The sequence below is a fragment of the Saccostrea echinata genome, unplaced genomic scaffold, assembly GCF_033153115.1.
Source record: "Saccostrea echinata isolate AGI-Se365-2 ecotype Australia unplaced genomic scaffold, CSIRO_AGI_Sech_v1 ptg000054l, whole genome shotgun sequence".
Taxonomy (NCBI): domain Eukaryota; kingdom Metazoa; phylum Mollusca; class Bivalvia; order Ostreida; family Ostreidae; genus Saccostrea; species Saccostrea echinata.
Window position 1 is genome coordinate 46,346,390 of NW_026889803.1, and position 16,500 is coordinate 46,362,889.

General features: G+C 35.8%; 1 protein-coding gene across 1 annotated transcript; it reads left to right on the plus strand.

Annotated features, from left to right (window-relative positions):
• The first annotated feature begins 1,682 nt into the window (after positions 1-1,682).
• LOC133204946 (uncharacterized) lies at positions 1,683-15,390 on the plus strand. Its single transcript, XM_061340688.1, has 4 exons — positions 1,683-1,731; positions 3,906-3,977; positions 4,488-4,547; positions 14,927-15,390. Exons 1-4 carry the CDS (start codon positions 1,683-1,685, stop codon positions 15,388-15,390), a joined length of 645 nt encoding a protein of 214 aa, XP_061196672.1.
• The last annotated feature ends 1,110 nt before the right edge of the window (positions 15,391-16,500 follow it).

The window sequence follows — 16,500 nt, forward strand, 5'->3', positions numbered from 1 at the left end:
TTTAAGATTTTGTAAATTTTAGAGTTGTCTTTCTTTCATTAAACTTTTAAAGAACTACTCTGTCTTCGGTGAATTTTAATAATTTTATAGAAAATTTCAAGAAATTTCTTTTCAAAGTTTGTATTATTTTTGTAAGAGTTCTTTGTTTACCAGTATGTTTATTTCACCTTGCATCGTACACAAATTAACAATACATTGGACACTTTCCGATGCATGGACAATCACTTCCCTTTCCGTATCTAGAAATACATGTACATGTAGAATACCCAAATGATAACTGTTTTTGCTGAAATAAAAAAAATAAAAATACAAGCTATCGATATATGACAACTAGAAGTGAGTTATTGAGTTATATATCTCTTCAAACGAAGAAGATAATAACCCCTAAGACCAAGTCGAAAGCGATATGCAACTAAAATCTATCTACATTTGTTAATCTTTATAGTCAGTCAAATCAAAATAGAGAATTAATTTTTAAAATGAAGTATAAAAATATTTTCTTGTTATGCTCTGTGTTTGTTATAATAATACGAGCGATGGTGTTTTGTTCCCGTGACATCACAACCCTTTACCCTTCATTCCCGTGGCGTCACAATACTCTACCAGATCAGGTGATGCGCGAACCTTTTTGATCCACGCAAACATGTTTGTCATTCACAGTATTTGTCGCAGCTTGGTTTTGGCTGCACACAACACTTTTTCACCACACACATTATTGTGCAGAGGCTTTATAACACTGCAAACGTTGTCATCTTGATCCAATGTGTCACTCACAAATACTTCATCCTTCAACATATTGGCTGGTTCCAACTGTCGTCGATTCCTGCGAATTGATCCGTTGGCTGTTTCAAATATATAAGAACGGTCGCTCTGTTGTGTCTTGGCTACAACCGTCCTAGTCGTTCATACTCCTTCTTACTTAACCCATATGGTTTCTCCGGCATTCAACTATTATAACGGTATTTCTCTCTTTGCATTGTTGAAGTTAGGTTTTTGATTCTGACAATATTGTTTTTCCAATTGACGTACTTTTTTCCAAGTCCGGCCATTTTGTGTAGTCTTTTCTCGGATTTTCCAGCTAGGTTGTCCAATGTTTTCTCCCCATTAGAAGTTCAACTGGGCCATTTCCATTACTTAACGGTGTTGCTCTATATCCCAGTAATGCGAGGTATGGATCAGTTGCATTTCTTATTAAACGTTTTACTGTCTGTACGGCACGTTCGGCTTCACTATTTCTTTGTGGATAGTGAGGGCTATGTTTTGCTGTCGAAATCCATAATTCACTGAGAAAGTGTGAAAGACTGAGCTAGAATACTGTGGTCCACTGTCAGACACCAGTGTATCTGGCATACCATGTCTAACGAAAATCGATTTGAAATGAATTCGATTGACTGTGAAGTAGTGCTTTTCAACTTTGCAACGTAGCGGGAGAAATGGTCAACGATAAGAAAATAGTTGTCATTTTTCAGGTGAAATAAGTCTGTTGCTAAAACCTCCCATGGCCTGTCTGGGAATTTTTTGTTCGTAGAGGTGCAGCCTGATGGTGTCTGATTTTCATACAGATAGAACAGCTTTTCACCAGGTCCTCTGTTACACGATTTTTACCTGACCACCAAATTCAATTCCTGACTCGTTCACGATATTTTAATATCCCTTGATGTCCTTCGTAGATTCTTTGCAACATGTCAGCTCTTAGAACTGTAGGAATGACCAGTCGGTTCCCTCTCATGAGTAAACCTTGACACACTGATAGTTCTTCTCTTATCTGCCAAAATGGACGAATGATAAGATCGATTGATGGATACTCATAACAAGGCCACTTCTTCTCAGAGCATTTCATAATAAGTATCAGAACACTATCCTCATGTAGTTTTCTCCGAATTTCTTCTTGGAGTGACTCACTCGCTGGAAAAGTTTCTATGATGCTGTCTTTATACGCTTATACCGTTGTCTGTGACTCCTTTTCTTTTTCAATTTCTCGCTGCGGTAATCTATCTAGAGAGTGCATCAGCCCTGTACAGTGTTTTACCAGGGACATGGTGTATTTCATACTAATATCTCATTACTCGCATGAGTAAAACGTTGAACTCTTAGTGGTAAATCACAGATAGCTCTTGACCATAGTAGTGACATAAGGGGTTTATGGTCTGTCTCTATGCTGAATTTCATAATAATCAAGAAATCTGAGCATTTTTCACAGGCCCACATCACTGCCAATGCTTCTTTTTCAATTTGAGCGTATCGTTATTCTGTTTGGCTTATTTTGAGGCATAGGCAATTGGCTTCAAATGGTCGGTACTGTTGTCTGTCGCTTGTAGAAGTACAGCTCCAAAACCGTACGACGACGCATTTGCAGACACCTTTATTGGTGCTTTAGGATCATACAGGGCTAAAACTGTCTCATTACTCAATTCTTTTTTTAATTAATAAAAGCTTGCTCCTTTGGAGGTCCCCATGTACATGTATAAACTCCTTGTCCTTGTGTAACAAGTCCCGTATTTGGATTGCTGTGCTCTACCATATCAGAAGTGAACCCATCTGTGACATGATGCACCTTTCTTACTGTGTCCGCCGGACAGTCTTACAAACTCTTTCTTGCCGGGTTTTCCAGATTAAGCGTGTTGAAAATGTTTCTTTCTTACTGCAGGTTTTTGGAATTACTTACAGCATGTACACTTGATGCTCCTCCAGAGAGAGAGAGAGAGAGAGAGAGAGAGAGAGAGAGAGAGCTAAGTTCATTTTTGCGCACAATAGTTTGTTGTTTCTGGACAGTTTCTTTTTGACGTGCTTGGTTAACAGCTTCTTCAAGTTGAAGTTGTGGATTTAGCTGAAGTTTTTCCGATAATTAGCTGTCTCTTATGCCCACAACTATTCTGTCTCGATGAATCTCGTCTCTTAGTTCTCCATACTCACAGTGTTCAACTAATGTATACAGCACTGTTACAAAACTGTCTGAGGACTCACCTTCTTGTTGTTTTCTTTGATTAAATTTGGTTCTTTCAAAGATGATACTTCTGCGAGACGACACGAAAAGTGTCCGAAATTTGTCACTAAAGATATCATATTTCTTTGCATCCTTTTCCCCCAACTAAAATGAGTGAAAAGTGTCCTCAGCCTCGTTACCCATGGTGTAAATAAGTGTGTTAACGTGAATTGTTTTATCTTTCCTACTTAAGCCTGAAACTATTCTAAACCTTTCAAACCGTTTTTATTCTTTTCAACCACTCCTCGGCTTTTGTGAAGGTAAAGTTTTCTGGCGATTGAACCATGTACGACGCCATCATAAACAAAAAATCTATACCGGCGCAAAATCACTAGGCGGATCTAGAGGTAATTGTGCACTCCAATTATGCAGAAATAAAGTTTGAAATTCAAATCTTTTCATGCAACAATTTTCATTCGAAGCAGCTCAATATGATTCAAGATTCTTTTTTTGTTTTTTTTTTTTGGTTTGTTTGTTTGTTTGTTTTTTTGTTTTTTTTTTTTGTTTTTTTTTTTGTTGTTGTTGTTGTTGTTGTTGTTCTTTTAGTTTTTCTTCTTGGTTCATAAATTTTCCCAGTAAATAGCATAAGATTGTGTCATAAATTCATATTTTAATCACGTAATCATGTCAAGCTTCATTTCGATAATAAATTCGATCGGTTGCGATGTCGCTAGTAAGTAGGAGGGTGTCCATGTATGGTTAACTCAACTCTGGACGTTAAATTATTGTATTATTAAAATGTACGTCATTGATCTAGGAGCCATTGCTCAAGAAATTTAAACACTTGGCTTGCTTAGCGGCGTTTAAGTATTAATAAATAACATCCGTTTTCTTAAGAAATAAAGGAGATAATAATCAGTAGATGTAAATTGATCTATTTTAAACTCGGCATCCTGAGTAAGTTAGAAGCAATGTTTTTCAGTTGGCGGTGCCATTTTTGTTCACTGGGGAAAGCAACGGTGCCCAGACAATGACACTGAATTAGTTTACTCAGGTATGTACATGACGCTTATGCAAGCACATGAATCAATACACGATTAAATATCTTTATTTTACCATGAATATATGAAGAAAAAATTAAACCAACAATATTTGATTTTATCTATGTTTTAATACTGTCGTGTAGGTGTTCCGATTGGGCCAAGCACATCCGCTCTTTGGGTGAACTTTCGCCTTTAGGTCGAAGATGCAAAAGCGAAAGGCGAAGATGCGATGGCGAAAGAGCGAAGTTGCAAAAATAGGAGGGTGAAGAAGTGAAAGTGCGAAGATGCAAAGGCGAAGATACGATAATATCACGCTCCTTCACATCTTCGCGTTTTTGCCTTTGCATATTCGCCCTTCACTTTTCCATCGTGTGCGTAACCCTATCGGAACACCTTAGTTGTGTGAAACTGTGTAGATGACAAGGAGAAACACTCTAACCTCAGCTCTATTAGCTTGTGTGACAAAAGCGGGCACGCTTAGTATAATTTTGTTTATGATTAGAATATGATCTATTCATAAGGATGGCTTAAGTTCAGGGCCGTCGCCAGGCCTCTGGAAAAGGGGGAGGGGTTCGGGGAAGGTATGGAATGGGTATTTACATGTACCTCTTTCTCTGACCCAGACATTTTTTAAATGAGTACCATTTTCATGGGTTTTGGTGAATTCTTGAAGCCATTTTTAAACAATAAATGGAAAATCTTGCAGCATTGCTTGAAACAAAGGAAAATGAAATTATTTTTGATTGAAATTTGGTATGTTTAAGTGTTATGTCCCCCTCTCCTTTTTAAGGAGAGACATTGTTTTTGTAAGGTAGCCCTCCACCGGCAAGTGGCGGCGTCTCCATATTAGACTATTAGTGAAAAATTCTCGAGAGGGACATTAAACAACAATCAATCAATCAATCAATTAATCTTCTTCTTCAAGCCGTCACGGTAGCTCAGTCGGTAGAAAGCTCGCTCCGTGATTGGAAGGTCGTGAGTTCGTATCTTGGCCGCGACCGACCTAAGTCGATAAAAAATAGGTAGCAACTGTTCCTTCGCCAGGCCCTTGGCACTTTGAAGTGAAAGTTGCGGGTCCTTCGGATGAGATCTTAAAAACCCAGGCCCCGTGTCACGGCAGGCGTTGGCACGATAAAGATCCCTCACTGCTCAATGGCCCTGAGTGCCGAGTAAAGGTCCAAATTTGAAACCCGTCACCGGTATACAGTGACGTCTCTATATGAGTGAAAAATTCTCGAATGGGATGTAATACAACATACAATCAATCAATCAGTCTTATTCTTCAACCGAATTTTGTCCAGGCCGTAACTTGAAATCCCTTCGACATTAAGATATCAAACTTAAAGAATGGGGAAGTGGTATAAGGGAGAGGTGCAAGTCCTTAAAATTCTTACCTTGACCCATTTATAAAGTCAAGGTCAATCTTTTACTTCAAAATATAGTCTAGAGCATAAGTTGAGAATCCTTTGATATCAGGATTTCAAACTTGGAACATGGAAAGATGACATTGATACAATATGCACCAAATTTTTCTCCTTGACCCGTTTCTTCACTTAAGTTCAAATTAAGAAAAACATGATAAGACCATAACTAAGACACATATGATATCAAGATGTCAAACGTGGAACATAGAGAGATATAGAGAAAGGGTGCATGCCATCCAAATTTTTGACCTTAAGTCATTTATAAAGTCCAGATCGATCTTTAATATAGGAATATAGCCCATACCATAAGATAAGAACTTTTTGACATTATGATTTGAAACTTGGAACATGGAAGGATACCATTGACACAAGATGCACTGCACCACCCCTTTCTTCATTCAAGGTCATATTACGAAAATCCTGACCGGACCATAACTTAAAAACATTTGACATTAACATTTTAAACATGTAAAATAAAGAGGTAGTATGGAGGAAGGGTGAGTGCCACCAAAAATTTTGATGTCAAAATGAAAAAAACGGGAACAGATCATAATTCGAAATCTGTTTGACATTCAGACTTCAATCTTCGTTCATGGAGAGGAGGTATTGTAGAGGGGTGCAAGCCATCAATATTTTTTAGCTGACCCATTTATATAGTCCAGCCCATAAGCTGAGAATCCTTTGAAATTAGGATTTCAAACTTGGAACAAGGAAAGATAATATTAAAACAAGCATTCTGAGAGTATTGCATTAGCAATACAAGTCCCCTACCGGCAAGTGTAATCTGGTTCCCGCTAAAAATTGAAAATGCCATAATCCCGTCAAAAATCAATGAAGCGGAATAAAATGCAAACTTGATCTATAACTCATCAATGTAAAGTCACATACCAAAAATCTGTTCAATATCTGCAAGCGTTTAGAAAAAAGTGCGGAAAATCAAGTGGGACAGTCAGACAGACGGACAGCTAGACAGACGGACGGACAGACTCAGAGGAAACCTATAGTCCCCTCCGGTTTCACCGGTAGGGGACTAATAATATTCGACTATCTATTCTGATTTCATGTGGTAATTGTGTGGTAACTGTGTTACGATGCCGACAGCAAGAGAAAATAAATGCTGCAGAAAAACATATATTGTGTACAGTAAAATTAAGGAACAATCACTTTGTATAATATCCGAGGAAAATGCCTTACGTACAGGCAAGAAGTTTTGGGGGAGGGGCGGCTCTCCTGACTTTTCCTAGAATTAATTTCTTGCTTTTAACCCTTACTTTTTTCTAGAAGTAATTTATTACTTTTAAATTTTCATGAAAGGATGGTAACAACCCCCTCCCCGTTTTGTTACAGTAAGGTCAATTTCCCACACCTCAATATTTCTATTTTTTCATTCAGAAAAAGACTACCCCCTCCCCCAACCCTTTTAAGATTTTTTTAGTTTGGATTTTATTAGTCCCCTACCGGTGAAATCAGAGGGGACTATAGGTTTCCTCTGAGTCTGTCCGTTCGTCTGTCTGTCTGTCTGTCCGTCTGTCCCTCTGTCTGTCTGTCTGTCAGTCTGTCCCACTTGGTTTTCCGCACTTTTCTTCTAAACGCTTTCAGATATTGAGCTGATTTTTGGTATGTGACTTTACCTTCATTAGTTATAGATTAAGTTTGCATTTCGTCCCGCTTCATTGATTTTTGACGGAATTATGGCATTTTCAATTTTTAACGGGAACCAGATTACACTTGCCGGTAGGGGACTAGTATTGCTAATGCAATACTCTCAGAATGCTTGTTCTTTTGGCTTTTCAAAATTTTTATCAATAATCCTTACAGCTTCTCAATTATTCCCCCTCTTATTGAGTCCCCCCCCCCCCTTGGCTATTGATTCTTTCACCATGCTAAGCAATTTTTTTTTTCTTTGAAGAATAACATTTATGTACACAATGAAAAAACAGCATGCAAATAGCATTTCCTTAATCATTTCCTACTCTACATACATCTCGTTTAAGAACAGATGAATTCTTGTGCGCAGGCACCTAATGGATTGTTAGTGTATATATCCCCATCCCCACGGAGTTTTTTTAGACACGATAACTTAGCAAATATACATTAATTTCTTGTCTATCATACCAGTACTTCGATATTTGATACCATTTTTCCTTTTTATCAAGCTGTAGAGATTGTCCCTTTACGGTATATCAGTCATTCTACGATAAAAGGACCAATTCAGGGAATGAAAAAATTTGTTGTTTCAAATAGCAAATTCAATGTCATAATTCTCTTGAAGGACATATCAGTGAACTTGAAAAAAAAGAATTGTCCACAAATCTGGTATTATTAGTTAACTTTTTACATCAATTTCATTTTACCATTGATTTTAAGGTAATGTTACGGAAGTTAATGCTTGAACTACTCTTTTTTTTTTAAATAAAGCTGAATTTGACCAATTTTTCGTTTTGTTTTTTTTTTTTTTTTTTTGTTGTTGTTGTTGTTGTTTTGTTTTTTTTTTAATGTTCAGTATAGAACGTTGAAGTATGATTCTTGAGGTCTGGCATGAATCCGATATCAAGTTAAAATTTCGGTAAAAATATCGTTACGGAAGCTAGTCGTTACGGAGGTTAATTTCCAGCAATAAAAGTTAAAATTCCAGGCAATAGTTAAAACTAAAGTTTGTGTTAAGATGTAAAATAAAAGTATGAAGCATTTCGCTCCCAAAATAATAAAAATCTTGTATTTTTAATGCAAAAACATTCCTGAATTTATGAAAGGCAAAGAATTTATGTATATTCTAAATTAAATTCTCAGTAGGAAGGACGGGGGGAGGGGTAGGGGGCAATGTATTCAAACTTTCGTCAAGTACCTGTGATCTTGTCTACTACTGAAGGCGCGGATCCAGGATTTTTTTTTTTCAAGGGGGGAGGGGTCCACCCTAGTGAAAAAAATTTCCAACCCAAAAATTACTTGACAAGCAAGCAAAAAAAAAAAACCAAACAAACAAACCTATACTCACTTCACATACGTATTATGCCCAGAAAAATTCTTGACAAGCAAAAACAAAACAAACAAAAAAAAAAAAACAAAAAAAAAACATAAAATCCATTTCCCAAACGTGAAAAACACCTATTTCGTGGTGGTTATGGTGGGGTCCACGATTTTTAGGGGGGTCCAAAGTCATATTTTATTTGCTTCACTATATACTTTTAAAAACTCTACAAATTCCAGGGGGGGGGAGGTCTGGACCCCCCTCTAGATCCGCGCATGTACTGTAACGAAAATCCTTAAAACCTTTCCCTCCAAACAGTATTGCGGCTAATACCCAAACTGACAAACAAATATACAAAATAAATTTGAAATAAAACCAAGAAATTCTTGAGTCATTTTATGTTTAATAAAACTATAAACTGGTCATGTAAAATGTCGCTCAGATAGCGTCGCATGTTGATTGGGTTCAACACCATCTCTTTTTAAATTTGATGTCCATATTTTCCTCAATTTCGGGTCCTTAATTAGGAAATAAATATATACTCATGTCTTGTCCCAGTTTATTGGTACATTAGTTAAAAGCGCAACATCTCGCCAACAATAATGTTCCAAACCCGGCAATATAAAGTTTGTATTAATTTCTATTTCTCGTTGTCTCTTATGACATCAAAGGCTGATAATCATAAATAATTATGAATTTTCAAAAAAATATTGACCCTTAAGATGATTGATTGATTGTATGTTGTTTAACGTCCCATTCGAAAATGTTTCACTCATATAGAGACGTCACCATATACCGGTGAAGGGCTTCAAATTTGGACCTTTACTCGGCACTCAGGGCCATTGAGCAGTGAGGGATCTTTATCGTGCCAACGCCTGCCGTGACACGGGGTCTGGGTTTTTAAGGTCTCATCCAAAGGACCCGCATCTTTCACTTCAAAGTGCCGAGCGCATGGCAAAATAACAGTTGCTACCCATTTTTTATCGACTTAGGTCAGTCGTGGCCGAGATTCGAACTCACGACCTTCCGATCACGTTGCATTTAAAATATGTACAATTTGAAGGGAATTTTTGAAGGAGAAATTGACTTATTTTATACACTTAATCAGTTAATGATGGAAAAATAATACATATAAGGAATGAATTTAATAGCTACCCAAGTTATATTTGTATAACTTGGGTTGGAACATTGTTACGCATTTTTATGAACCGCTTCGCGGTTTATAAAGCGTAAACTGCCCCAACCCAGGATATACAGTATATACAGGATATTAAAGGTTTGTAGATGAATATGGAATTTATTTCACGAGTGGGACAACAGGTGCTTGAGGACAGGACACCCCCCCCCCCCCCGATATAGACCCCCGGGCCTTTTCGATTTTTCTCATAAATCATCTTTCAATGACATATTTCTGATATAATCTATACCAACAATTCGAATAATTACCTAAAACAAACATTTTATAAAATCTACCCCCTCTAGATATATAAATCAACAAGGTTGCCAACTTCGCCAAAGCTAATTCAACGGAAGTAATGAGGAGAGAACTATTACCCATTTCCTCCATATAACCAAATATTAGTGCAAGGTATAAATACTGGACACATTGTTGTTTTTTGCACGAATTTTTAATAAAGGAAATATTTTTTCTAACATTTTTTAGATTTTATGCGAAATATCTAGAGAAAAGAAAGTATTTAAATAAATTGCATTTTTAAAAGGGGCATAACTCTCAAAACGAAATCTGCAAATCAGGTAGTTGAAAAATAATTAGAAACATTTCATTTACATAAGTGGTCTAGAACTTTATGCTTCCAATACATTTGAAATATATTTTTAAAGTGTATCTCAACCAAATTTCTTCAAATGCTTATTTCAAAATAGTGTTTCAGACTTTCTGCAGAAATGTGTATTTGGGTAGAAAGTCGTATCCTCATCACTTCCGTTGAAAACGCTAACATCCTTGTGTAAAATTGGGCGAAACGACTGTTGAAGTGCCTAAACCTTTATGAGAGTTGGTGGTTAATGAAAAGAATATTTAACCTACGACATGAGTTGATGATTTTAGGGCTATGTGTAGATTTATGAGACAATTCAACAAAAATTCCTCGGCAGTGCCTCTCGGTTTGCAGACGAAGTTGGCAACCTTGTTAATTTATATATATAGGGTAGGGTAGTAATTTTTATAAAATGTTTAAGTCAATTTTCCGAATTGATGATATGGATATTATATCACAAATGTGTCATCCATATATAATTTATGAGAAAAGAGTCGAACAGACATGGGGGTCTGTATTGGGGGGGGGGGGGGTCCTGTCCTCAAGCACCTGTGAGTGGGACAGGATTTTTTGATATTTTCACGAGTGCAAAGCACGAGTGAAAATATAAAAAAAAATCCTGTCTCACGAGTGAAAAAAATTCCATATTCATCACAAAACATTGAATTATCTATTTATTACATTTTCTTAGATTTTCCCTTTGCCTCTGTCTCTTCGTAACACAGTGTCATAGGCTTTGACGTCATAGTTAGGCGGTTGAGACGTCAAAGCTAAGTGATTGCGAGATTGAAAATACGTTGTACACATGGATTTTAAACGATATACTTGGAAAAACTTTGGCAATATAACTAGTAGTCTCTATCAGGATGGCTCATTAACTCTATCTCATAACAGGCCGGGTTTTTTAAAAAACACTCTTCGTTGAGTGAAGGAAAATCGTAAGTTTTGCCGCACTTCTGATATTTTCACACTGTGAGAATACCCTGATATTTTCACACTGTGAGAATACCATTTTGATATCCTTTCACACTGAATATCACTTTTATTCAGTAAATGAATTACAGTATTTCACTGTTGAAAATGTAATAAAACTTAGGTAGCTTTTAAATTCATTCCATAAATAATTTTGACATCGCATGTCGAAATGTTTTGACGTCATAATTACACTACTAATAACAATTACGTCATATGCTCGAGATTCCTTGAACGCTCCGCCCACTGAGCATTTTGATTTGTTTAAGGTATGTCACTCGTGAAATTAGTTACACCAAGGATTTTTTTGAGAAGTACATGTATACTACTCATATAGCATAATTCAAAATCGCAAAGGAAACGGGGTCCGTGTGCATCTTACTGAGCAACAGTACAATTAACTTGACCTTTTTGCACTTATATTGTAACTCTTAGGTAAATCACTTTAATCTCTATAATAGTTTGTCAGATGTTATCATGGCAATAAATCTTATTTACGTAAAATAGTTTGAATAATCTTTAATATTGAACAAATCATGGAAATTAATTAATGCGCATAAATAGTGAGACCTTTTTGTACTAAAAAAAAGTATCGTGTTTGTGATATTAGAATCTAAATAGGCAATTTTTTTTCTTGTATTAAACTTTTTATCATTTTAGTGCTGATCGGTTTGAAGTATATCGTGTTGTTTGAATTAATGAAAGGAAAAGTTGGGGTTAGTGATGTAAATTTTGCGATATTGGTCAAAAAATGCGATTTTCAGGAGAGGAAAAAACTGTAAATTTTATCATGACTTCTTAATATTATCTTCATTTCTTGGCAAAGTCTGCTGAGTGAATGTATAAAATTTGTTCTAAAAATATACATTTAAACCTATCTCTAATATTCCTAGCATATATTGACGGAAAATATTCTTTGAGTAAAAATATGTGGGCTAAAGTTCCAAGATCACTGTGTAGAAACGGACTAGGGTAAAGTGCGTTACCCTAGTCCAAGATGGCGATAGGCAAAAACGCTTCGAATTTTCTTGTACAAATATTGGTGATTTCTGGCTTAAAGTTTTATTTTATTTTGCACCAATTTGTCGGGCAGCTTCAGTTTTACATGCTTGCATGGAGATTGTATTCAACTTTAGCGTAATTAGGAAGAAAATGCACGTCAAAGTTTTGCTGCAGATTAGGGTAAAGTTTCTGAACTATTTATTTACGATTAGGGTAAAGTTTTTTCGAGACTAGGGTAAAGTTATTTATTCTACAACCTGATAGTGCACGAATTTGATTTTTTAAACTGCTTTATACAATAAGTATAGTTGGAAAAGGCTTTCTCGAAAGTGTTCAAGAACTGTTGCTTCCACGAAATCATACCGGTTGCTATTTTTTAATAACCACAATTTTCATACAAAATATTACTCTTATTATGATCGTTATATTTTCCGTTTCATGTACATGTATTATTTTATTGTTAAATAAATACACATGTATAAATGATGTAATTAATTTATTTGATTTAACTTTAATTCCTGTATGAATCTAAATCCGCGTTGCATGCATCCCTTAATCCCCACTTTGGGCGAAATCATCGAAATGACTCATCAACCTTTGTTTAATTTGCATTTGTTGGTACTCGACAGTACGGAATGTTGACCGAGTTAAATCTGCATTGCGGATAATTGAAATAAACTTTTATCAACTGAAATACGAAAATAACAAACAGTATTCATGCTCAAAGTCCAATTAAACAATACAAATTGTGAACTGAGCAAAGAAGGACCTCGGAAAACATCCGAGGTGAGATCTGGCCTGGAGGTTATAAAACTTTCTGAGTATGTACTCAGTGCTCAAACTCAAACTCTGTACTCCAAAACCATACTCATGCTTAAAATTCCTCTCTAATTTGTATATAAAATTTGAGTATGAGTAAGGTTTTAGAGAACGGAGTATGAGTTTGAGGACAGAGTATGTACTCAAAAAGTTTTATAACCTCCAGGCCAGGTGTCGTGGGGAGTAAGCATCATCTTTCGATTGGTCACCTCACCACGTATCCTTCGTTTTAATCTGATAAACGGAAAATGTGTCCACAATTCAGTAGGAAAATTATGAACTAACAATTTATATGAAAGACATCAGTCAACATTTGAGCTAACAATATAATATATTTGCTGACAAGATCATTGCATTGAACACTAAATTCGCGAAATGTTGGCTTTTAAACGAAATTGTTGATACCATTGTGTCATCAACTTATTTGTCAGCAGTCTGCCTCGTTTAGATATTGTTCGTACGAAAATATGCTCCTGATTATCGGTTATATTGACGTTATTTAATTACTTCGATTTATTTCAAAGTTAAGAAATGAAAGTAATGTTATTGTAATTTTTGGCGGAAAAAGAATGCCTACTTCACTAAGATGTGATTCTAGCTGGAGTTGTAACACCCCCCCCCTTCCCTCAAAAAGCATAAAAGAAAGAAAGGATAAAAGAAAATCGGGTAGTTACATTAATATTGCTCCTACGATCATGAGCTTTTGCCCCCGTTGAGATGACAAGAGACATAAATAACATATAATAAATGTGTCTTCGAGATGGCGAATGATTACCCACGTGGCCTCAATATCACATTTGTATGGATAAACTCAGAAAGATAATACAAATACGTGTAAATTTTCATTGGAAATTTGCTATATTTTCTGTTCATATATATATATATATGATTTCTTATTTTCTTATTAGAGAAATTATAAAATAACAAATATATATATATATACTTACTACTTCTTTTGTCTTCTCTGATTTGAACACCGTGATTTAGCGTGAATGTAATGCGCGCGCGCAAGATTGTAAAATCCAAAAAATCCAGATGATTTCCGGAATTTTTTGTGGAATTTTCGTTGATTATTAATTAGCGAAGGCTAATTGAGAAAAAATAAAAACAAATTGGTAATCTTCAAGTACCAATTATGTTTAAAATATATAAAACAAAAGACAGTACTCTTCCGATTTTTCGGTATTAAAGGCCAAAAATTCGAGTCTATTATTCTAATATAGTAGTATAGATATCTCTCTAAGTGAAAAAGATATCTCTATAACGCTAAAAATATTTCTCTTAGCAGAAGAGATATCTTCCTAAAGGAAAAAGATATCTTTCTAAGTAAAGAGATATTTCTTTATGTGAAAGAGATATCTTTCCTAGAGAGGTCTCTCTAAATTAAGAGATATTTCTTTTTTTTTTTAAAAAAGAGATGTCTCTTTAATAAGATATTTCTATTTTAAATACAGAGATATATTTTTTTCGAATAAATATTGAAAGGGCTCGCCATATCCCACGCTTAAATCGCTGAACTGCAAATATACAGTGTTATCTGCAAATCGCACTTTAAAGATATTTTTATGTAATTTGAATAAGGTATTGTCAATCGTGATGACTTATATCAAGGATTTTTCAAGAAGAATATTTTTGATAACTATCCACATAACATGACTCAAAATAAGAAAGCTTGGGGTCACTGTGCACCATACTGAGCAATGGTCTGATTAACTTGACCTTTTTGCACTTAAATTGTAACTTTTAGGTTAATCACTTTAACAAGTTGACAAAGTTAACAAATTGACTTTAAACTGTGTCTGTATTTAATTGCGGAGTCGGTATTGTTTTAAATTTCTAATATCTTTGAAATGTGATTGATTTAGATTGTGTAATTTACAGGAAAGTTCTATCTTTATATAAAGTTATAAACAAATAGAAAGATCTCTTTAATTTTAGTTAGTCTGAACTTATACAAAATACGCCATATATGACTTTAAATTACTCATAATTTGCAGGATATCTAGGCGGATCAGAGTATAAAACTCCCGGGGCTACCGTTACCACTGTTTGTCTCTCCCCAGACCCAATATTTGGTAGTAGGAATCCTGTTCATCTCTCTAATAATATGCATGGATCAGAAATAGACACCGACTTCTTTGGACCCGGGACTGGTACGCAAGACAATACTTGTGCAGTGTGCAAAAGTAGACTCCATACCACATCTGTCATGATACCAGGAAGAAATGAGTGTTATCAGGGATGGAAGAAACAATATAGTGGATATCTGATGTCAAGTCCCGTTGGTAATTACTCTCCCAAGGATAGTATTTGTTTGAACGAGCATCCGGAATTCGTTGTGGGGGGAGGTGTCAACAGCAATGGTAATCTCCTGTATCCAATCAAAGCAGTTTGTGGTTCTCTAGAGTGTCCACCATATGTAGATGGAAAGCTGATAACATGTGTCGTTTGTACACAATAATAAATAAACAGAAGTAAAAAATTTGCTGAAGGACCACTTTTTTGTCCATTTATCTTATGTTGCGTAATGGCTTATGTTAAACAAGAGGCCCAGGGGCCACATCGCTCACCTGAGCACTATGGCTAGGAAAAAGCAGAAATCACTTCAATCTTGAAAGGTTGAAAAGTTTAAATATAAAAGTGGGGGGGGGGGGGGGTGTCAGGAATTGAACAAATTTGAATCTACATTATCTGAGGATGCTTCCATTTAAATATGACCAATCATGGCTTTGCTGTTCTTGAGTAGAAGATTTTTAAAGATTTAACCTATGTATTCCTATGTAAAACTTTGATCACCCATTGTGGCCCCACCCGACCCCCAGGGGTCATGATTGAACAAACTTGAATGTACACTATCTAAGAATGCTTCCATATAAATATGACCAATCATGGCTTTGCTATTCTTAACAAATAGTTTTTTTAAAAAGATTTTTACTATGTGTTCCAATGTAAAACTTTGATCGCCCATTGTGGCCCCACCCGACCCCCGGGGTCATGATTCGAACAAATTTGTATGTACACTATCTGAGGATGCTACCATATAAATATGACCAATCATGGCTTTGCTATTCTTAACAAATTGTTTTTTTTATAGAATTTTTACTATGTGTTCCTATGTAAAACTTTGATCGCCCATTGTGGCCCCACCCGACCCCCGGGGGTCATGATTTGAACAAATTTGAATGTACACTATCTGAGTATGCTACCATATAAATATGACCAATCATGGCTTTGCTGTTCTTGAGAAGAAGATTTTTACTATGTGTTCCTATGTAAAACTTTGATCGCCCATTGTGGTCCCACCCGACCCCCGGGGGTCATGAGTTGAACAAACTTGAATCTACACTACCTGAGGATGCTACCATATAAATATGACCAATGATGGCTTTGTTGTTCTTGAGAAGAAGATTTCTAAAGATTTTTCCTATACATTCCTATGCAAAACTTTGATCGCCCATTGTGGCCCCACCCGACCCCCAGGGGTCATGATTTGAACAAATTTGAATCTACACTACCTGAGGATGCTTCCATGTAAATATGACCAATGATGGCTTTGCCGTTCTTGAGAAGA